The 23401-nt window shown below is 44.1% G+C and overlaps 1 protein-coding gene and 1 long non-coding RNA gene across 2 annotated transcripts; both read right to left on the minus strand.

Annotated features, from left to right (window-relative positions):
* Positions 1–249: 249 nt before the first annotated feature.
* On the minus strand, positions 250–755 carry LOC136482229 (uncharacterized). Its single transcript, XR_010765009.1, has 2 exons — positions 663–755; positions 250–573 (listed from the first exon to the last, which is right to left on the minus strand). It is a non-coding gene; the product is annotated as an uncharacterized lncRNA (long non-coding RNA).
* A 4818-nt stretch (positions 756–5573) lies between these two features.
* On the minus strand, positions 5574–19799 carry LOC136479169 (receptor-like protein EIX2). Its single transcript, XM_066477120.1, has 3 exons — positions 18132–19799; positions 14431–14434; positions 5574–5899 (listed from the first exon to the last, which is right to left on the minus strand). The coding sequence occupies exons 1-3, from the start codon at positions 19797–19799 to the stop codon at positions 5574–5576; spliced, it is 1998 nt and encodes a 665-aa protein (XP_066333217.1).
* Between the last annotated feature and the right edge of the window lie 3602 nt (positions 19800–23401).

Consider the following 23401-nt stretch of genomic DNA (forward strand, 5'->3'; position numbering starts at 1 on the left):
AAATCAAAACCAAAATGGACATGACCCAACACTGCAGTCAAAAAGGCTTGAATACACACATGAGAAACACGAACTGGATGACCTACACCAAATAATATTTCAAATCAAAACACATGAAGCCAGGGCGGACAGATAAAACGAAATAGCAAAATGGGCCTGACGACCCAACATCACAGCCGAAGGCTTCAGTACACATGAGTAATAAGCAGCGCAATAGCTTGATTACAGACAACATGTTCAACACACAGCTAGGTTGAATAGTACATGTTCAACAAATCAAGCCAATCCATGAGGCCAACATCGGGTCCAACACATAGTTGACAAACTGAAAATCTGAAACACAACATAAGAAGTTCAACACTACTGGTTCGGAACATGGTCACATAAGCCCAAGCATGATTCACCAGATTCAATAAAAGGTAAGTATGTAGCTAAGCACAAAAGCACAAGCTGACCATTACTGTGCTCATTGCAAAGCTAGAAGGATCAAGTTTCTTTGCTTCTAACGGCCACTGCAGGCCTGTGAAATAGCTTAATTTTAGGTTGCATCTTCCTTGGACCTTTACACTTGCACTGTGCATGCATAACAATAAAAATCAGGAATTCTCTCAGCAAAGAAACAGCTATGCTGATCCAAAAATAGAACATGTAGTAGAGATTACCTTATTGATCGTGATCCTCCAGAAGTTGATTTCCTTTTTCGTTCGTTGGAGGTTCCGAAGTTTGTCTATGGTGAGAAGGAAACTAGTTAGAAGTGAAAGCTAGATTTCATATATAATCATAGAAAACAAGTGTATAATTGCTAACCTTGGTAGAAAAGACATGGAAGATGTTTTGATGCTTCATCAATATAAGAGGACAATGCTTCCGTGAGTTGGTGCGTTGGTGGTCCTCTGCAGAATAAGCAAACAAAACCCATGAAGTTAAGCTCGATAGAATAAACTGACAAAATCAAAAATCAAAATTTGTAGGACCTAACATCACATCAGTTGGAGGGTTGAGTACAAAATATTATAACAAGCTGGATGTATTAGCTTCCTACGCCTAGCTAGCTGTGTAGCCCGCATATTGCTTACTCTGTGGTAGTGGAAGCAGGCAGCGGATGCCATTCCCCTGTTGCCCGCTTCAGGATGCCGGCATTGGACAGCAATGCCCAGAGGTGGGTCACAAACTCCCCGCCTTTGGCCAGGTGCTCAATGTGTGCCTCCGCGTTGTCGGACGGCGCGACGTACAAGATTGTTTCCGCCCAGAACTCTGCAATTACCCTCCAGCGTACCTTTGTCGTCATTGAGCATCTCAAGTTGTCGTCCCAGCTCAACACCCTTTTGAAAGGTCGTCTGCTGTTCACGCTGGTGCGGTAGCGGTAGCTCTCGCATCTTGGTGTGCTTCTCCTTTTCTTCTATAGGCGTTGTTCCTAGTGCACCCTGTGCTTCCTGCAAGACTCTTTGAAACACTTGTTTGGTGGTCAGGCTGTGCTCCGGGAGGATCGAACTCCGGAAGAAAGGCCACTAGGTAAGCGCAATATCTTGACAATGTTGTGGCAACTTCATGGAAAGTGTCGGTGTCGGCTAATCGGGGGAACCCTTCCGGCTGATCAGTAGCGGGTTGCTATGTGCCATATGTGGATGGTGTCCGTGTGAGTTTCTTGCTTGCAGGTCAATAAACAGTCATAACCAGCACTGCCCCTGCTTATCTCGTCCCTGTTTATCTGATCCATGTTAATCTTCAGAGATCTGGTACCGTTTGTTGGCGGGCCATCTATATCTCGGAGAGTATCGGCAACCAACTCTCTCATGTTGTCCAGCTGCAGCATATCGACTTCTTCTTCTTCTACTGGGAGATGATTGATGAACCCATACGATGGTTGGGATAGCACAATTCTGTGGAACCAGGCGACAAGTGCCTTCTTGGGAGAGCGACGACGGTTGTAGTCTTGGAGAATTGAGTATTGGCCTATTTTGTTCCTCCAGTAAGCACCACCAGTTTGAGCTTGAAACGGGTCAAAAACATCCTGCGCATTAGGATTAGGCCTAAAACGGATGATGATGAGGCGGTCGTTGGGGAGACCATTGAGTTTTCGAATAGCAGTGTGTATTGGACGCCAATAGATGGCCAAAAGATTTTTAACGAGCAACGACATTGGGGTCTCAAATAGTGTACACGATGACATAAACGCTGCAATCGCGATTGGAATGGCACTAGACAAGACTGAAATGATCATTGTGAATGCCTCCATTAACTTTTGTGCAGCATCAATGTACTTCAATCCTGATTCTATGATTGGGAGGGAGGCGGTGAAGAAGTAATCGTGAAGGAAAGCCAACTACACCTCAGCAATGGTGAATGCCCTCTTGTAGCCATCTGTTGTTCCCAGGTCTGCCAGCGCAAGACGGCGCACCTTGTCATCTCCTTCTTCGGCGCAGTGGAACCCATAGTAGCGCCTTGCTAAAAGCCGGCACAAGCTGTAGGAGAGCCAAATGTCCTTGTCCTCATTCGGCAGGTCATCTCGCTGCACCAAATCTTTGACAGTGACCCATTCCCCATTTCCCCCCTGCACAAAGGGATATCTACAACAATCCAGCAGCAGCAGACTGCTGTTACGGTTAGCATCATCATCAAAGAAGGGTGAGCTTGTTGACGACTTGCTGGACTCCCGCTTCCTCGCCGCAAGGGAAGGCAGCCCGCCGGAGCTCCGACATGGACCAGCCGCAGACTGCTGCCAGAGTGGACGAAAAATGCTAAGCGTTGTAGGCTTTTGCTTTGAATGCGTGCTGAGTCGTTGGATGCGGAATGGAGGGTGGAGATCACAGGAAAGTTACAATGTAACTTTGCTCCGTAAAGTCACCTAATCTGGCTCCCTAATTTATGCCCTGTTCGCTTAACTTATCAGCCATGGTACAATGTTTTTCTCTCACAATAAAACAGCATCGGCCGGCTTATCGGCCGCAGAAACCATCATCCGAACAGCCCGTTAGATGGTTCGGTGTGCAGTTTGTAAACGGTCTGCGTGTTGTATCAGCTGCTTTGGGCGTGTAATAATTAGTACTCTTTGTTCTTGCAGTCTTAGCCGGTGCTGGGTTTGGTTCGACCCGCTATCATATGTGGCATGTCGAGGATCTCACAGATGGGACCCACATGTCAGCGGCAGTACTGTTTGGCTCCCTGAAGTTTGTATTAATTTTTGGACCATCTTAACGATCTTGAACGAAAAAACTCAAAACTAGGAATTTATAAATCTCATCGACAACAACAATTTTCATATACAAAGTATCTTTATTCGACACCGTACAAGAATAATATTATTTTTCTAAGGTGACAAGCCATAATACGCGATTAATATGCTGCTGGAATATTATATTATTTTTTTGAGCATCTTAAGGACATCAAATGAAAAAACTCAAATATAAGAATTTTTAGATCTTATCGAGAGCTCATGGCATGAAAAAAAACAATAATTTTTAGAATAGAGTATTTTCAAAGGGAGTCGTTAAATGTTCAAAAATAATATAAAATTTCAGCACGATAGTAATCGTGACCAGGCTTGTCTGAGGTGAGACGTCCTCCTACTTCACGCCTTCACTACACAAAGCCAGCAGCTGTCGCCCGCACCACACCGTCATGCCTCTCTCCTGCACCGCATAGGTACGTCACCTCCCCCCTCCAGCGCCGAGGAAGCTAAGCGCGCTACACCCACAGCACACTGCACACATGGCTTCCTCTTGCTCCTCCGCTCAACACCAACGGGACCGCCGCCGTCAAGAGGACCGTCGCCACGTACTCTCGGGCCCACCGACGACCTCGCACCGCGCGTCAAGCGCTGGCGGCTCACGTTGGCGTCCCCGGCGCTGTCGTCAGTGAAAGCCGCCTCGCGGGCATCGTCTCCCTCCGGCTCTGCTGGAAAAACTGCCCCACGGGCGCACAGGGCCAACAGGCCCAAGGCGTTGTCGTCGCTAGCGCCGTCCATGCATGAAAGCCGGCTCGCAGACGTCGTCGTCTCGCTCCACTGGAAAAATAGCCCCGCGGGCCACGGCCGGTCAGGGGCGCGCCCAGGGCGGCGAAGACGCCAGCACCATCCAAGTCCCAGCATGTGGTATGTAAAAGCCTAAAAGGTAGCTATGGAAGGGAGAGATGCAGCAGCAGCCGTTGCAGCTAGCAACCTGCAAGTGGCCGTTGGTTGTTGGAAAGTTGGAATTGCTAAGATTTACTCTATAAAGGTTACACAGTTCGATCTGTAGCCTTTGGGTGAAGTTGCGTTCTTGTTTTTTGGTGGTGCCTGATTTAGTTTATAACTTGTTTAGAGCTGTGAATAAATCATTTGCTTATCATCTTAGACTGCCTTATGTGTTGCTTTTCGTCTATGATGAAGAGAACAAGAACCGGACCATCATCATTTCGTGGTTCAGTTTTTGTTTTGTTATTATGACCATATTAGCAGTTTTGTGTTGAGTCGAGTGTGGGCAGATTGAACATGATTATTCCCTTGCGATGGTACGTAACAAAGATCATGCTGGTGACTATATGTAAACTTTATTTTTATTTTTTTATGAAAACTTTATTTTTTTATTTGCCTGATCATAAAAAGTCATCATCTCAATTGTGCCTGGAGTACTATCCCCAGATCATTTTGCACCCCATTTGAGATTTGACTAGCAGCGTTCTCCAGTTTGTAGGTAGCGGTACTGCAGGTGTAGGAGTATACTACTGCTCCACCAGTTAAGCTGTGCTCATGTCTTGGGCTCTTCAATTTCTCAGAAATTTGCTCTCCTTCTTCTCTGCTTTCTTGTTCAATGTGTATGGTAAGTGAATGTTGCTTATATGTAACACTTTGGTTGCAGATGAGACCATGATATTTTGATTCATATCATCCCTCGCCTAGGTACACTGAAATTCCACGGCACGCCAAGCCTTGTTTGGCTGCACATTGTATTCACCTCAATCCACTTCAACCCACATGGACTAAGGTGGATACGGGAGCAGCCAAACAAGCCCCAATGTGGACGATGAGCTCAGAACATGCAACGATAGGTCGTATTCAGGTTGCCGGATCCGACTACCATGGCCCACAGGGACCAATGATGTAGTGCCTCCTGAAGCGCTACATGGAATTGATCGACCATGTCTTAATGTTCATCATCATAAGGAAATAATTATTACTGTAAAACTTGGTGAAGCATGTTAACCTCTGTAGAGGCCGCGTCTACGTGTTATATAGCGCCCTGAGCTGACCATGCGAACGTCTTGTACAGACTACAAACCAACATCCTGAAGATCAGCCAGAGTTTACAACATACTTATGTTATCTATATACTAACAACTAATATCTATCTTGTACAACAAACACTAATGTTGGCCAATGATCAAGTGTCGGTTCTCAGTTTATTACATGATATAAGAGATAAACACGGACACACAAATCTTCATTTCGTAAAGAAAACCATGGCAATATGTAATACTGGTAGTAACAAAATTCAAAGCACTCCTGAACAGGCTTCTCTCCCACTTCCATTATTCATACATGCATGCATTGGCTAATTTTAGTTGAAGCGCCGACCATCGCCTTTGCTTCATGCTTGCTAATCAGTTTGTGTTTGTCTTGCTCTTGCCCATGTAGCAACAAGGACATATACATTGTTGTACAACTTGTCCGAGAGTCGAAAGTAAGCAATTCTCCAGTTTCTCTTGAACAACAAAACACCAAATGCAATCCATGTACCAACCACGAAGCCGCACCCGAGTCCAAGATAGAAGAATGGTATCCCATAACCTTCTTCGGTTCTTCCCAGGCCACCTTGCTTTGGTGCATGACGCTCACTCGAGCAATTGTTTTGAAGAGGATGTCCACAAAGACCGATGTTGCCAATGTACATAGATGGATACTCTGCATACAGGGTATCAAGCACTAGTAGAGAACAGACCTTTGATCCTCGGCCAAAATGGGCTCTAGTCCCGGAATTTTTTGCCCCCGGGACTAGAAATACCTTTAGTCCCGGTTGGTGGCTCCAACCGGGACTAAAGGTCCCTGCCCAACGGCTACTGCGCCAGACAGAGGTGGCAGGGACCTTTAGTCCCGGTTGGAGCCACCAACCGGGACTAAAGGTATACTTTTACTCCCGGTTGGTGGCTCCAACCAGGAGTAAAGGTCTACTCCCGGGCCGTGGCTGCGCCCGGGGTTGGAAAGTTACCTTTAGTCCCGGTTGGAGCCACCAACCGGGACTAAATGTCCTCCCTTTATATATTGGCCGTCTCCTTCTTCCTCCCCGAGCCCGAGCTCAGCACATTTTGAAGCTCACTGCACTAGTGTTCTTGCTTCCTCCCTCCCTCCATTGTTCCTCCATCCATTCTTCGATTCCTCCGTCGATTTCTTCGATTCCTCCGTCGATTCTTCAGTTGTAAAGGTTATCAATCTCATACTCTCATTTTTCACCATTGTCTTATGTCATTTTGTTCACTATATATATATATATGGTTCTTTATTGTGGTTTTTTTCATTTGTAAGCAATTTGAGCTCAAAATCACTTCAAGCTTGCATATTTACATGAAAGAAGGTTAAAGTTTATATAAATATAAACTTAGAAAATAGTTACAAAATTATAGAAATCCGTACTAGTTGAACTTGTGGACTGTGTTCATCTCGGCGAGCATGTTCTCTGCCGAGCGGTAACGGACGTCAAGGAGGAGCTTTGATTCTACGAGGGAGAGCGACAACGGTCGTGGAAGATCGTGTTCCCTTCCTCGTAGAATCAGAGCTCTTCCTTGATCAAGTACGGTGCCGTCCGGTGGAGAAATGTCGCCGAGATGATCACGTAAGCAAGGTCAACTAGTACGGATGGTTATTTATTCACATGTCCCGATATCGTCGCAGTAGTCTGTCAATCACCGTACCTAAACGTAGTATATATAAATATAAACTTAGAAAATAGTTAGAAAATTATATAAAATCCGTACTAGTTGAACTTGCGGACCGTGTTCATCTCGGCGAGCATGTTCTCTACCGAGCGGTAACGGATATCAAGGAGGAGCTTTGAGTCTACGAGGGAGAGCGACAACGGTCGTGGAAGACCGTGTTCCCTTCCTCGTAGAATCGGAGCTCTTCCTTGACCAAGTACGGTGCCGTCCGGTGGAGAAATGCTCGCCGAGATGATCACGTAAGCAAGGTCAACTAGTATGGATGGTTATTTATTAAAACATGTTTTTGAGCTATAATGTATTAAAAAATGAGTATAGAGATCTAGATAATTTTATTTGTTTATAAAAGGATAAATTTATAGTGTATTAAAAAATGAGTATAGAGAGTAGATGGCAACTGCTTCCGGGTCCTCGGCCTCTCATGGGTTTCCAAAGCGACTTAGGCCGGGCCTTCCTCTCATTCCATGCGGCAAGTGTCGTGATGAGACGAAGATTGTGATGGAGTACCGAGTGAAGAAGGAGGGTCCCAACAAGGATCGTATCTTCTACAAGTGTCCAGATCGCAATGTGAGTTATTTTATCGTATTTAATGATTATGGTTAGTTTATACCTATTTTCATGATGGTTGTGATTAAAGTTCTAATTTTTTGTTTTAATTTCAATGGGATGGCAGTGGACGATGTTCAGGCTTCTACTGGGAGGAAGAGTATGTTGAACTCGTGCAAAAATATCTTGCACAACAGGCAGATACGGCGGCTAATGAGGCAGTGATCCAGCCGAAGAAGCCCAAAGATGTTGCACAATCGGGGGATCTGTCTGTTTTAGTAGAGATTGGTCGCGAAATCCTTGTGCTCCTGAAATGTATTTTAGCTTTAGTTCTTTTAGTGGTAGTTGGGATTGTCTACATTGTAGCGATGCTTTCATAAATTTGTATCTTTTGTGGTGGCACGCATGTTGTATAAATAATTAATTATGATCTAGGTTTTAATATGATATTTATGTCATGTAATGCAGATGAGCGGTCATTGGATGTATAATGCTGATCGCCGCTCCCAAGAGTTCATTGACGGCGTGCATTCTTTGTTACGTGCGGCCGAGGCAAACAAACGCGACGGTTTCATGTGCTGCCCATGTGCCATATGTAAGAATACGGTGGAATATCCTTGCTCAAGGACTCTTCATTCACACTTGTTCAAGTCGGGTTTCATGCCAAACTATATTTGTTGGACAAAGCATGGAGAAACCGGTGTTGTAATGGAAGAAGGTGAAGAAGAACAATGGGACGACAATGATATTATTCTTGATGGTGCGTGCTTCAATGATACTGCAATGGGAGAAGCTGAAGAAGAGGTAGCCGCAGAAGATGAGCCGGCTGATGATCTTTGTCAGGTCATTCGTGACGCACAAAGAGAATGTGAAAGTGAAAAGGAGAAGATCAAGTTCGAGCGGATGCTAGAAGATCACAAGAAATTGTTGTACCCAACTTGTGATGCAGGGCAGAAAAAGTTGGGAACCACACTAGAATTGCTGCAATGGAAGGCAAAGAATGGTGTATCTGACAAGGGATTTGGAGAGTTACTAAAAATCCAAAAGAAGATGCTTCCGAAGTACAATGAATTGCCCGCCACTACCTACGAAGCAAAACAAGTTGTCTGTCCTATGGGGCTAGAAATAGAGAAGATACATGCATGTCCTAATGACTGCATCCTGTACCGTGGCAAAGAGTACGGGAAATTGGATGCATGCCCGGTATGCCATGCGTCGCGGTATAAGATCAGGCGAGATGACCCTGGTGATGTTGAGGGCGAACGTCCGCGTAAGAAAATCCCTGCCAAGGTTATGTGGTATGCTCCTATAATACCACGCTTGAAACGTCTGTTCAGAAACAAAGAACATGCAAAATTGTTACGATGGCACAAAGAAGACCGTAAGGTAGACAATATGTTGAGACACCCTGCTGATGGATCCCAGTGGAGAGCAATCGACAGAGAATTCCCGGAGTTTGCAAATGACGCAAGAAACTTAAGGTTTGCTTTAAGTACAGATGGTATCAATCCTTTTGGAGAGCAGAACAGTAGTCATAGCACTTGGCCTGTTACTCTAAGTATCTACAACATTCCTCCTTGGTTATGCATGAAGCGGAAGTTCATTATGATGCCTGTGCTCATCCAAGGCCCGAAGCAACCTGGCAATGACATCGATGTGTACCTGAGACCACTTATTGACGAACTTCTCATTTTGTGGAATAAAGAAGGTGTACGTGTGTGGGATGAGTACAAACAGGAACACTTTGATCTGCGAGCATTGTTGTTCGTAACAATCAATGATTGGCCTGCTCTAAGTAATCTTTCAGGACAGTCAAACAAGGGATATAATGCATGCACACACTGCTTCGGTGATATTAGAGGTGTATTCTTGAAAAAATGTCGAAAGGTCGTGTACCTTGGCCATCGTCGATTTCTTCCTGCAAATCACCCCGTAAGAAAGAAAGGCAAGCATTTTAAAGGGAAGGCAGACCACCTGACCAAGCCTCGCAACCGAACTGGTGAGGATGTACTCGATATGGTCAATGATGTGAAAGTCGTCTTTGGAAAAGGACATGGAAGCCAACCTATTCCGAAAGACGCTAACGGTCACGCACCCATGTGGAAGAAGAAGTCCATATTTTGGGACCTACCCTATTGGCAAGTCCTGGAGGTCCATAGCTTGATCGACGTGATGCACCTGACGAAGAATCTTTGTGTGAACCTGCTAGGCTTTATGGGTGTGTATGGAAAGCCTAAGGACACATTTGAAGCACGATAGGACCTGCGTTGTTTGAGAGAAAGAGACAACCTGCATCCAGAGAAGACAGATGATGGACGCCATTACTTACGTCCTGCTAGCTACACTCTAAGCAAAGAGGAGAAGGAAATCATGTTTGAATGCTTAAACAACATCAAGGTACCATCTGGATTCTCCTCGAATATAAAGGGTATTATAAATGTGCCAGAGAAGAAATTATGTAACTTAAAGTCCCATGGACTGTCACGTTCTCATGACGCAATTACTTCCAGTTGCATTATGAGGAATTCTACCTCCAAATGTACAGTCTAGCCACCGTGAAGCTATGTGCATTCCTCAATGCAATTTCTCAGAAGGCAATTGATCCAACTGATCTAGCTAAACTACAGAATGATGTGGTTCAATGTCTCGTCAGCTTTGAGTTGGTGTTCCCTCCTTCCTTCTTTGATATTATGACACACCTCCTAGTTCACCTAGTCAAGGAGATTTTCACTCTCGGTCCTGTGTTCCTACACAACATGTTCCCCTTAGAGAGATTCATGGGAGTCCTAAAGAAATATGTTCACAACCGTGCTCGCCCAGAAGGAAGCATCGCCAAGGGCTATGGAACAGAAGAGGTCATTGAGTTCTGTGTTGACTTTATTCCCGACCTTGACTCGATTGGTGTTCCTGAATCGAGACATGAGGGGAGACTAAGCGGAAAGGGGACACTAGGGAGGAAAACATATATTGGTACGGATGATGATTATTTCAATAAAGCGCACTACACAGTTCTACAGAACTCCTCTTTGGTAGATCTGTATATTGAGACACACAAGGATCTCTTACGATCCGAGTTTCCAGGGAAGACTGAAGCTTGGATTACGCATAAGCACATGGAAACTTTCAGCGGTTGGTTGCGAAAAAAATGTCAAGGTGATGAGAGCATCCATGAGCAACTGTATTTATTGGCTATGCAACCATCATGGCATATCGTCACATACAAAGGGTACGAGATAAATGGGAACATATTCTACACAGTAGCCCAAGATAAAAGGAGTACCAACCAAAACAGTGGTGTCCGCATAGATGCCACAGACCCGAATGGGAATAAGCAGACATATTATGGACGCATAGATGAAATATAGGAACTAGAATATGCACCTACTTTGAAGATCCCATTGTTCAAGTGCCAATGGGTCAAGGTGACCGGAGGCGGGGTAACAGTAGACAATGAGTATGGAATGACAACAGTAGACCTTAGTAATATTAGGTACAAAGACGAACCATTCGTCCTTGCCAAGGATGTGAATCAGGTGTTCTATGTCAATGATATGTCTACCAAACCAAAAAGAGGGAAAAACGATAATGACTCAACCAAAGAGCCAAAGCGCCACATAGTTCTTTCAGGGAAAAGAGTCATCGTGGGAATTGAGGACAAGTCGGACATGTCAGAAGAATATAAAAAGGATGACCGAATTCCGCCCTTCAAAGTGAACAAAGACCCTAGCATCTTGGTAAATGATGAGGACACTCCATGGTTACGAAGCGATCATAACCAAGGGACATACGTAAAGAAGAAGTTCACTGCTGTGCCCACTTGATGATATAGTGATTTAATATAGTGTGTGTTTGAGATATTATGTAATAATTGTGAATTCAGATGTTTATTATGTCATGTTTCAAATTAAATCAATGTTTGATTTGGTGGGATTTCTCTCTCAAAAAGGTAAATTAGGATACTGAGTGATGAAAAATTAAAATATTAACGTTAAAATGATGTGAAAACAAATTTCCTGTCCAAAACCAATAGTTTTAATAATTTTAATTAAACACTACATTTTTGCATTAATGAAATAATAAATATTAGTTACATTATGTTTTATAATTCTAACAAAAAATAAAAAAAGTTAGGTTATAGATTTTTCCTATGTGCAATAAACAAAAAGAAAATTCATATTTTTAACAAAATAATTTTATGCCTTTTATTTAATTTACTATGTATTTAACAAAAACTATTGCATTTCTATTGTATTTAACAAGACTATTGCTTAAAATAGGCGGGAAACGAAACTGCAGGCCACCTTTACTCCCGGGTGGGAAGCCCAGCCGGGAGTAAAGCTAGGCTGCAGTTTCATGGCCCGCCAAAAAAATCCTTTACTCCCGGTGTGTGTTACCAACCGGGAGTAAAGGTATACCTTTACTCCCGGTTGGTAATACGAACCGGGAGTAAAGGGTTTTTACTCCCGGTTGGTGGATGGCACCAGGGAGTAATTCTCCCTGATATATAACCTCCAGCGCCTGGCGCAGATCGATCCGCTCGTCTTCTTCCTCGTCGAACACCGCCGCCCTCTTCTTCCTCGCGCCGCCTCCATCGCGTCCGTTCGCCTTCCGTGACACCTGGCGCCGCCCTCTTCTTCCTCGTGCGGCCTCCACCGCGCGCGCCCGTGCCCCTCCTCCGCGCGCGCCCGTGGCCCTCCACCGCGCCCTCCTCCGCGCCCGAGGCCCCTCCACCGCGCCCGTGGCCCCACCGCGCCCGAGGCCCTCCACTACCGAGCTCGAGGTGATATGTTCGTCGATCTCTTTGTACATTCGCCCGAGCCCTCCACTGCCGAGTTATAGATCACGTCGAAAACTACAACTTTGGTGTAAGCCATGTCAACGCTCGAGGTCGATTGAAAATTCCAAATTTTGAATCACAAAATCTAGGAATTGAAAATGAATATTTGGAACTCTATGCAGCGAGCGAGGCCAAAGAGAAAAAGATGGAGTTGTCAAGCTCACATCTCAAAACCATATCTTAACGCAAGTTTTGAATATTTGGATATTATATGGATAAATTAGCAAGTTTAGAGTGTCAAAAACTGCATTTTATGGTACTAAAATACATTTTAAGATCACTAGGGACCTGAACTCATGACAAGTTTAATTAAGGACCACCAATGAAATTACTTTAGAAATTAATTATAGATCGATGTAAATCCATGGCTTGTATAATAAACACGCTATATATTATTTGGAAACCATTGTCGTTGTCACTAAAGCTGAAAATGATCCAGCCCATCAACCGCCATATATTCATCACTATATGATATGCCATTATTCCAAGATGCAGTTTCAATAGAAGAATTTTTTCTATCTTCATAGATCAATGTTTGTTAACGAAATTTTATCCAAATATATTCATGTAGGGTCTTTTTTTTTGAAGGATTTGTTGTAGGATATATAATGGTCAAATTGGAACTCAATTTTGATACCCAGTTTGTAAACTAAGCGTTTTTTAGTTTATAAAAAATATCACATGTGATGATGTAAGCAGTTTTGGTTATATTAGCAACTTTGAATATACAGATATAATATATTAATGTTGCTAAAGTAATATGAGCATTACATATTTTTTCCGGGAAGACTATCTTCAAACTTTATATCATAGCATCAGAGATCGCCTGTAGAAGAAGAAAATAAATTCTTATCATTTCAGAAATAGTAATGGTTATATTAGCAATAAGACACATATACTTACATTTCATAATGACTTATACTTACATTATCAACATAGAATTTTCTCATATGATGAATGACTACATGGTTCACATGGTACATAGGATCACAACATCACGCACCGACACCGCCCCGGCCCGCAACATCGTATTATCGTTATCGTTAATGCTAAACAATCACACCAGGGCGAACCGCGCTGTTGATGTCACCGACGTGGTTCGCCCTAGTCACCGATGCAATTTGCCCTCGGCCGTTTATGTATAGCCCTAATTCGCCCTAGTACCGACGTAGTTCGTCCTAGTGTGGCGAATTGCGTCCGTGACTGAGGGGCAAGATTTAATAATGCATATTGTTCGTAGATTTTACGCATGTAAGCAAAGATTTGACGTACTATATATTGGTTTTGTTTTTTGAAGCTAGATGGCCGACCCGAGAAACATGGATGAGGAGGAGTTGATGATGAATTTGATCAACACTGGCACTCAAGTTGCCGGCGATGATGGTGCTAAAAATAACGTGCAAGAGGATGCAGATGACGGGAGTCAGTACTTAGCTCTTGAACAAAATGAGCAACAACAGATTGGCCAAGTATATATTTTTTATTATTAGCTATATATATTATCATATGTCTTATGTGTGCTCATGACATTAAAAATAATGTTTATGTTTTGTAGCCCTCTGGATCGACATCAACAACTACAACGAAGAGTAAAAATGTTCGAGGTCCCAAAAAGCCATTGGAGGGCCGCTTCATCATCTCGGAGTTCAATGTGGATACAGGAGAACCAGGGGGGGACGAATAAAATGAAATTTGTGCACCACTGTGGTTACCTTGTACGGGACCGGCTCCCGATTAGTACCCGTGAATGGAAGAAGAAGACCAATGCTCCTCATATCAGTTTTGTCTCCGATTGTGACAAGGCGTTAATTTGGAATGATGTCTTGGTACATTTCACGCTCCAAACAGATGGTTATGATGATATAATAGATGGTGATGAATTAAAGGAGCGAGTTAGGGATTGGGCAATGAAGAAGATGGCCACCCAGTTTCAGACTTGGAAGAAACACCTATACACGACGTATGTCAAGAAGAACATAGCACCAGATTTTACTGTCCCAGGCCCGATCTCAAAGCAGAGGCCCTATTGGGATGAGTTTGTACAGTACAAGACTTCGGAAGAGGGTGTGAGTCGGGTGATAAAGAACCAACGTAATGCCCAACAGAAGACATACCACCATACCTTGGGATCAGGTGGCTACCCGACTGCCATTAAGAAGTGGAACAAAATGGAAGCAGACCTTCTTGCCAAGGGTATTAGACCAGAATCACTCGAGTGGGGAGAACGTGCAAAGAATTGGTTTTTCGGTCATGGGGGAACACTAGACCAGGAGACAGGGAAGTGCGTTTATGGTGCAAGACTGCAAGAAGCAGCAGAAAGATTGTTTTATGCTCAGAGAGCTACTGCTAGTGGTGCGTTCAGGCCCAACAGAGAGAAGGATGAGCTGACATACGCCATCGGGACTATTGAACATGGTGGCCGAACTAGAGGCAAAGGAAGTGTCTCGTGGGAGCATGGATTCCCTCAGGACAGACCTTGATATAGAAGTCGCCAGAGAAAGAAGGAAGAAGAGGCACAGCGGCTCCAGAGGTTGGAGGAAGCGGTGCGTGAAGCACAGGAGCGGGAAAAAAACTTGAAGCGAGAATGCAGGAGGAAATCAGAAGGCAAGTGCAAATAGCAGTGAGTGCAAGCAAGCAGGCATCAGAGCCAGGAATCAACATTAGCCAATCTGTTCAGTTGAAAAGTAGCTGCGCTTCCACGGAGATACCAAATCAAGGGGACACAGGACTGCGCTTCCCTGTGGATGACGTCACTGAACCTTGTACAACGTGTGAGCTACACATTCCGAAGGAGAATTCCACAATCAAGGTGGCTATCGGTCTTGTTAATCCTATCGACCGAACCAAGACACCAAGGATTCATGGGAATATAATCCAAGAAGGATATGCTACCATCTCGGTAGATAAAGCTGAAAAAGGTTTTAGTGATTTGCCTCTTGACATTCCTGGAGGTGATGGCGAGAAGACTCTAGGAGAAGCGGAGAAGACATTCATTCTCTGGCGCAAGCGCTACATCATCATTCCAGGGATGTCGGCTCCACCTCCTCCTGAACTACCTCACCATAGGTACGTGCGGATGAAAACACTACATCGTTAATTTGTATTGGCTTAAATAATTAACAATCTGCTCATAATAATATGTCATTCCTTTTTTTGTAGCAGATCCTCCCCCAACCTAAATCCAATTGTTCAATCGCCAGATCTCATAGTGCTCTGTACGATGACATTGTGTTGGAAGACGAGGCTGCATCCACACCATCTCCAAGGAGGTCTCCAACGCCGCAGCCGCCACCTCCAAGGAGGTCTCCAACGCCGCTGCCAACACCTCCAAGGAGGTCTCCAACGCCTCCCCTGCCCCCGCCTACCAAGAAGCCTAGCAAGAGGCCAGCCCCTCAAACGAAGAACCAGTCCCCGCCTGCAAAGAAAGCCACCGTGAAACCAAGGGCTATTCCCAAAATAATATCTGAAGAGAAGGAAGAAGGAACTGATGCATATAAAAAAGACATGTCTAGATTCTATGACAAACTTAAAATGAATCAAGAAGCAAGGAGAAACCCAGAGAAACCGTACTTCTTCATAGCTCCAGATATTCTAAGAAAAAAGGTGACTTCTTACCAGCAACAACAGCGGGAATCTCGTAAGCCGTCCAAATCAACGTTATCAGACTATGACCGCACTCTCACCAAGTCAATTGAGGCGGCACAGAAAAAGAAGTGGGCAGGGAAAGGAGTTGCCCAACTCGGACAACAAGCGCACCAATCAATCCCCCCGCTAGTTGTTGGTAATGAATATGGTTCGAATTTAGGATTAATGCATCTGGCAAACATACCTCCGGATGTCGATTTGGATCACCTTGGTGAATTTCTTGATGAGACTGGTCTCGACCTTTACCAGATGTTTGGTGATGGAAACATTGAGAGTACGGCGGAGGTTGATATTTGGAAGAAAAAATTTGTACTAGGCCAGAGTCTATACAACCCTCAAGCCTTATCTGATCTGGGGACGCAAATGTACCTGCTAAACAAGTGGTACATGCAGGCGTCTACCAGTGGAGACTTCTGCGTTGGTGTCAGAATTAGAGACGAACATTGGTTCCGTGGCGATGATGTTATGTATGTTGACTTTGCAGAATTTCATCAACTATGCCACCTGACCTCTCTGGACAAAGTTATCATTAGCTGCTATTGCCTGTAAGTAATAATTCTTTCGATCTATTATTAAACTCATCATATGTGTGTATATGTATATAAATTATCCTAACAAGTACTATATATATGCAGATTTACAATGACAGAGCTCAGAAAGGAAGGCTGCAATGAAATTGGTTTTGTTGATCCCCATATAATATTCAAAGACCCAATTACTCCAAAGACTAATTGGAAGTCTGAATCAGAGAGTAACCTCATGAACTTCTTAGTGAACCAACGCCACAAGAAGGATATACTCTTTCCCTATAACTTCAAGTGAGTGTTAATCATGTCGATCATATCCTTAATGGCTCATATGTTGATTCTAGTTAATTAATGAGTGTTATGCGTTATATCCTATAAACACATGCAGCAATCACTGGATATTGATGGACATCGATCTGGTGAAAAGTCACTTGATAATCTATGACTCGATGAGAAAACCACAACAAGACTACCAAGATATGATAGATATTATCCAGAGGTAATTTCGGGATCTCTAGCAACTATATATACACACAAACATGATGATTAACTATATCTGATGACGTGGCAAATTTTTTATTGGGCAGTGTTTGGAAAACCTTTATTGAGAAGCAACACATGGAAAAATGCAAAGCGCCACTGAATGTAATCCCTTTGAAAGTAAGTCCCCTGAATCGCATCATCTTTATTAATTAAACATATAGCTTTCACCGGATCACCAGATTGGATGACAAATCTTTTTCTCGTAAAGTGGTGTCTGAGGCAGGAACAGGGGAACAACTACTATGGTTACTATGTTTGCAAGTTTATCAGGGTGCTCTCCCAAAGAACTCCTACAGAGAGACTCAAAGTACGTTAAAAATACACTATATATTCATTTAATTATTATTATTGATTGTGTTACTATGTCTTTATATATATATATATGTACATATATTAATTTATTTTCCTTTAATTCAAACCTATAGACTCGATGGTTGGAGGAAAAGGTCATACGGCAAGACCAAATCAAAGCAATTCAAGAGTCTATAGCCGGATTTTTTAATGAGCAGGTCATCGATTCCAAGGGCGAGTTCTACTTCGACCCAACACTGCCATTGAAGCCAAGCTAGAGGATGAGAGGAAACTTGTTATGTCACAACAACTGTAATGCAATCTTTTGTAATATATGCACATGAAATAATATAATGTAAAATACACATATGCATGCATGCATGTAAATATATATATGATGCATGCATGCATATATATATATATATATATTTCTATGCTTGAATTGTGTGATTTAATACGTTCATTGTGCTTGAACCGAAACATACTATATGCGCGTATAAATGTATAATTAGCAGCGTACAATACGACTTCAAAAACCTATTTTGAAAAGAAAACAAAAAAATGAAAAGAAAAGAAAAAAGAAAAAAACCTTTAGTCCCGGTTCGTATTACCAACCGGGACTAAAGGTGCCGGCCATCGTGGCATGTCAGGAGGCACCTTTAGTCCCGGTTGGTGTTACCCACCGGGACTAAAGGTCCTCCTTTAGTCCCGGTTCCTGACCCGGGACTAAAGGACCCCCCCTTTAGTCCCGGATGCTTGCTCCCGGGTGGGGAACCGGGACTAGAGGGGGTTCCCCACCGGGAGTGAAGCTCGGTTCTCTACCAGTGAAGCTGTACTCCCGATGGAATTCTTCCCGTAAGATTGTTGTATGATAATTCCAAGTAACTTAAGAACGTCAGATTTGACAGAGTGGCTGGTATTTCCCCTGAAAGCATGTTCCTCGAGAGGTCCAATGATTGCAGTGATCGCATTTCCCCAATCTTCTTTGGAATAACTCCAGTCAAGTGGTTCCTTGACAGATTCAAATTCACTAACCCAACAAGAGCAACTATTTCTTCTGGAATTTCACCGGTTAAGTCGTTTGAAGATAAATCAATGCTCGTCATACTTGTCTCCACAATTCTTTTAATGGAACCATAGTTCAATTCCTGCCCCTTCCAGACCGTAGACAAACTATTAAGATCAAAATCAATTCTATCACGGCCATCATAACAACCCATCATGGATGTGTTTGTCATAAATTTAAGATTTGATAGGTTCATCGGCAGAGAGCCTGATATTTTATTGTTATTTAGGTCCATGTACTGAAGGCAAGAAAGGTTTGTGATGTTCATTGGAATGCTACCAAAGAACTTGTTGTGACTTAATCGTATAACTCTTAATAATGTTAAGCTTCCAATCCACATTGGCAATCGTCCAGAGAATTTGTTCCAAGACAAATCTAGGAAGTCCACATTTGTCAAGTTTTGCAGAAAAGACGGGAACTTTCCTGACAAACTATTGTTACTTAAGGCTACAAATTCCATATATTCCGTTACCCCGAGGCACAACGGTGGTTCTCCCTCCAAAAAATTGTTGGATAAGTCCAACACATTCAGTCTCTGAAATTTACAAAAGGATTCAGGAATATGACTAGTGAGTCGGTTGGAGAACAAAAACAACAATTCTAGATTGGCGGATCCAACAGTAGAGTGACCAGTGAGTCCTGACAACAAGTTATTGGATAAGTCCAACCACGTTATGTATGGTGGCAGCGTGGGTATCTGACCAGTTAATTTGTTTGAACTGAGGTAGAGTTCCTGAAGTGACATGGAGCCCATATCAGCCGGCAAATTTCCATTGAGTTGATTGTTGGAGATGTTCATGAATTCGACATTTGAAAAGGCATCGGAGAACCACTGTGGAAGCCTATCAGCTATACCTGCACTCGAGATATCAAGATAGGCGATGCTCACATTCCACTGAAGCCACCCAGGAAACAGTGGGCCCATCTGGCAGGATGCAAATGATACATACTCTAATGTAGATGGTGGTTGCCAGTCCGAGCTGATCTCAATCTTGAGGGCATTATATGACAAGTCTATATGTTGCAAGCTCCTTGCACTAGCAAAGTGTTCCTCAGTTATCGTGCCATCCAGTTTATTTATACTTAGATCCAGAATGGTCAGATTACTAAGCTTACCAATCTCATATGGGACATGTCCGTTTAGGTTGTTCCAACGAAGATTCAGAACAACCAAGCTCATGAATTGCCCTATCCATCTTGGTAACATCCCGGTTAAATGGTTCGAACCGAGGTCCAATTCTTGCAATTTGTTGGGTGAACATCGAGGTAGATTCCTAAACAGCTCAGCTACGTCGCCATATAAGTGAGACAAATAAAGGTTGAGAACCTCCAAATTGCATAGATTCTTTAGATCCATGGTCATGATGCGGTCCTTCCCATCGTCATAGTCATCATCATAATAATTAATTGAAAGATCAAGGACTTGAAGGGATGTCATGTCTCCAAGAGCATCCGGAAATTGACCGTACATACTAGTGTCGCTGAGGTAAAGGATTCTAAGGCTTGTTATGTTCCAGAACTAGCTGGTCACCATTGGATGGTGGAAGGAGTTCCCGGAGGCATGGAGCTCCTCGAGATTTGTAAGGTTCAGGTGTGGCAGCGACTGGTTTGCGCTTGCAAGAGAGCAGAATGAAAGATGGAGGGCCCTCAAAGAAGGAAGCATATTCATGACACGAGGCCAATCCGCTACTGTGCTGAGGTCCACTCTGTTCAAGTTAAGATATTGTATGGAAGGAATGTGTGTTAACCATGAGAGATCCGTCGAGTTTGTGTCTCCCCAAAAGTTGGAAAGATCTAGATACTGCAGCCTTGACAAGTTGCCAAGCTGGGGAGGCACGCCACCGTAGAATGGTATGCCAGAGAGGTTAAGATACTTGAGATTCTTTAGAGAGCCCAAGAACTCGGGAAGACGACCCGTTGGCCCTGCTAGATCATTCCCGCTGAGGTCAAGGTGCTCTAGGTGATCCAGAGCAAGCAAGGAAGGACTTATCTGGCCGAGCAAATCTGGTCCGAAGGTGCTTCCAAGTCGAAGCTCGTGGATGTGGCTAGTTCGGTTGCTGCACCGGACGCCTCTCCACCGGCAGCAGTCTTGCTTGTCGTGGCGACCGTCTCGCCGCCACGAGCTGAGGACGCCGCCAGGGTCGCTGGTGACACCATGCTTGAATGCCAGCAGGGCGTCCCTCTCGTGTGGTATGCAGCTCGAGCTCACTCTGTTACCACCGGCGGCTGGCTGGAGCTGCTGCTGCTGCGTGGCGAGGAACAAGCAGCAGCAGCAGAGCAACACGAGCATGGCAGCAGCTTGGCGATGCATGGTGGTAACCATCGACAATAATGTCGCTATGGTAGAAGAGAATGGCAGGATATATCAGTTCTGGAGTGAGAGTGTTATGGTAGAAGCGGTCAGGCATCTGCGTGAAGGCCCAGTACTCTTCCGTGTAGAAGCGGTCAGGCGTGTGTCAGTGTGGTCATCATCGATTATTGCTGTGCAGGCGTGTGGCAGAGTCCTCTGCTGTGCAGGCTTGCAGCATAAAACAATCTACTGTAGTTTTCGTGCCAGAGCAGAGCGCCTGTGTTCTGTTGGCCTGCCTGGCCTTGAGTGGCAGGTCGTCTGGCCGGCATAGATTGTTGCTGCCAAATGGAGAGGGCAGGTTACACTGGTGGCGTCGGTTTTTATATATATTTGAGCAGAGCGTCGTTCTCAACTTCTTATTTTCTAAAGAAAAAGAAAATTCTCGGCGCGTTGGAGTAGTTAGCACGGTTGGGACTCGAAAGTCGAAACTTATGTTTGGAACAAGAACTTTGCGTGATTTCACGAGGATCTTGGGGAGAAAAATGCACGGGCTCATTTCAATGCCATCTCAAGTTCCTATGCAAAGATTAAAACTCGAACATTTACATAACATGAGTTTATATATGTTCCAACACATAAACCAGTGATACGATCTGTACAAGCACGACGAGTTCCGCCTCCACGTCATCCTCGTCGGCGCGAGTTGGCGCCTTGGCATTGGCGGTCACCTCTTCCAGCTCCGGCTCCTCGCGATCGGGTCCCAGCCGCCGATGACCCACGTCTCCTTGGCGATGTCCAGTGACAGCTTCATGAAGCCGGGTGCTGTGCTCATGAACACCAGTTCCTCCTTGTTCTCCTCTGTTTCACCGTCTCCCGGTCCCAACTCGCCGACCGCGGCCCCCTTCTCTTGGTCGTCCTCGCCGGCCAGCTGGTCACATGTCCTCCTTCTGGACATGGACAGTCCCTTCGCGGGCTTCATAAATATTTCTATAAATCTAGTCAAACTTAATTGATTGAGCGAGTATACAGTACTAGTTGATTGATTAATTGATTTCTCGACGGGTAAGGAAAAGCGCCGCGCTGATGGCCTCCGCGTTGCACCTCGTCTACGCGGAGAGACAGGACGCTAATTGCTTGGCTTGGGTGCCTCCTCTCCATCTGTTTGTTTCTATGGTCGTCAGCAAGGTTTCCTGTACTGTCTTTTTGCTTACTTAATTAAGGTGTATGTTTATGGTAACAACCACTACCGGAAACTGGGTGTTTGTGGAGTGCTAAAATGTTTGTCGATTGCATTCTATCGGACACTCGGCAAAGAAGCTATTTGCCGAGGACTGTCACAAAAACACTCGGCAAAATAATTACACTCGGCAAAAGAGGCAAAAAAAAAACACTCGGCAAAGTTTGGCACTCGGCAAATGAGAAAAAAAAACACTCGGCAAAGTTCACATCCGTCAGTACGTGTGCCGTCCGTTAGTACGTTTGCCGAGTGTTCGTTAGTGGAAAACTTGGCAAACAAATACACTCAGCAAAAGAGACAAAAAACACTTGGCAATGGGAGGCACTCGGCAAAGAAATATGTTTGCCGAGTGCTAAACCTGTGGCACTCGGCAAAGAAATATGTTTGCCGAGTGTAAACATGTGGCACTAGGCAAATAGTTTCTTTTTTTCTCTTTTGACCTTGAAACTTTTTCTACTCTTCACATACAACATGTGGTATTCCATGTTAAAATTTGGTATATTTCTGGATCTGTTTGCTATATTTAATTAATTTATTGCATTTCTAGGAATTTTTTGGTACAAGTCAAATTTGAACAGCAGGTGATTCAAATAATAGAATAAAATGAGTAGAAAAATGATATTCATGTTATTGAGTCCACTGTGAGGCCTTACCTAGGAAATGAAAATAAATTTCGAACATCTTGTTCAGAAAACACGACCACGAACGTGTGTCCGGTTGGTTTTTAAATTCTAAAAAAGCAAATGAAGTCTGAAAATCATGAGATTTGTCATGATGTGATGATATCATGCATGGAGGCTGTGGTAAAAAATTGAGAACGTTTTGCACAATTTGTCACCCACGATGTTTACAAACCGAAGCATCTCAGAAGAAGGATAGTAGTGTTGAGAAGGATTCGGTAAGATTTGGAGTCAAAGTGACGATCGAATTGGGGTTTGGCTTCAAAACTTTTTGTATACGCAACAGAGAACAAAGATTGTTTCATGTAAAATTTTGGTAATTTTTTGGATCCGTTTGATAATTTTAATTTATTAAGTGCGATTATATAATTTTAATTGATATAAATTAAATTTGAGCTGTAACTGCATAAAATAATGTAATAATATTCGTAGAAAAATCAAATATATATTGTTGGGTCAATTTGACAAGGTATTTTCAAAGTACATCGAAAAAAACATGTTATAGAAAAGAAGGAAAAGAAGAAAAATGAAAAAAGTGGGGTTTGCCGAGTGCCCCATTTGACACTCTCCCCGATCCAACACTCGGCAAAGCCCGATCCGACACTCGGCAAACCATCTTCATTTCCAGCCCGGCGCTCCCTCACCCGCACACACGCACATACGCAAACTCACCGGCACACACGCACCTCCCGCGCTGCGCCGCACCGCGCCGCCGGCACGTCTCGCGCCCGCGCCGCCGGCTCCCTCCCGCACCGCTGGTCTCCCGCCGCCGGCCTCTCACGCTCGCGCCCATGCCCACGCCGCGCCCGCCCCCTGCCCCCACCACCGCCGGC

Source organism: Miscanthus floridulus, chromosome 9 (genome assembly GCF_019320115.1).
Source record: "Miscanthus floridulus cultivar M001 chromosome 9, ASM1932011v1, whole genome shotgun sequence".
NCBI classification, from domain to species: domain Eukaryota; kingdom Viridiplantae; phylum Streptophyta; class Magnoliopsida; order Poales; family Poaceae; genus Miscanthus; species Miscanthus floridulus.

Coding starts and splice junctions, on each gene's coding strand:
- LOC136479169 (XM_066477120.1), bottom strand. CDS start 19,799: ATGACATCCCTTCAAGTCCTTGATCTTTCAATTAATTATTATGATGAT.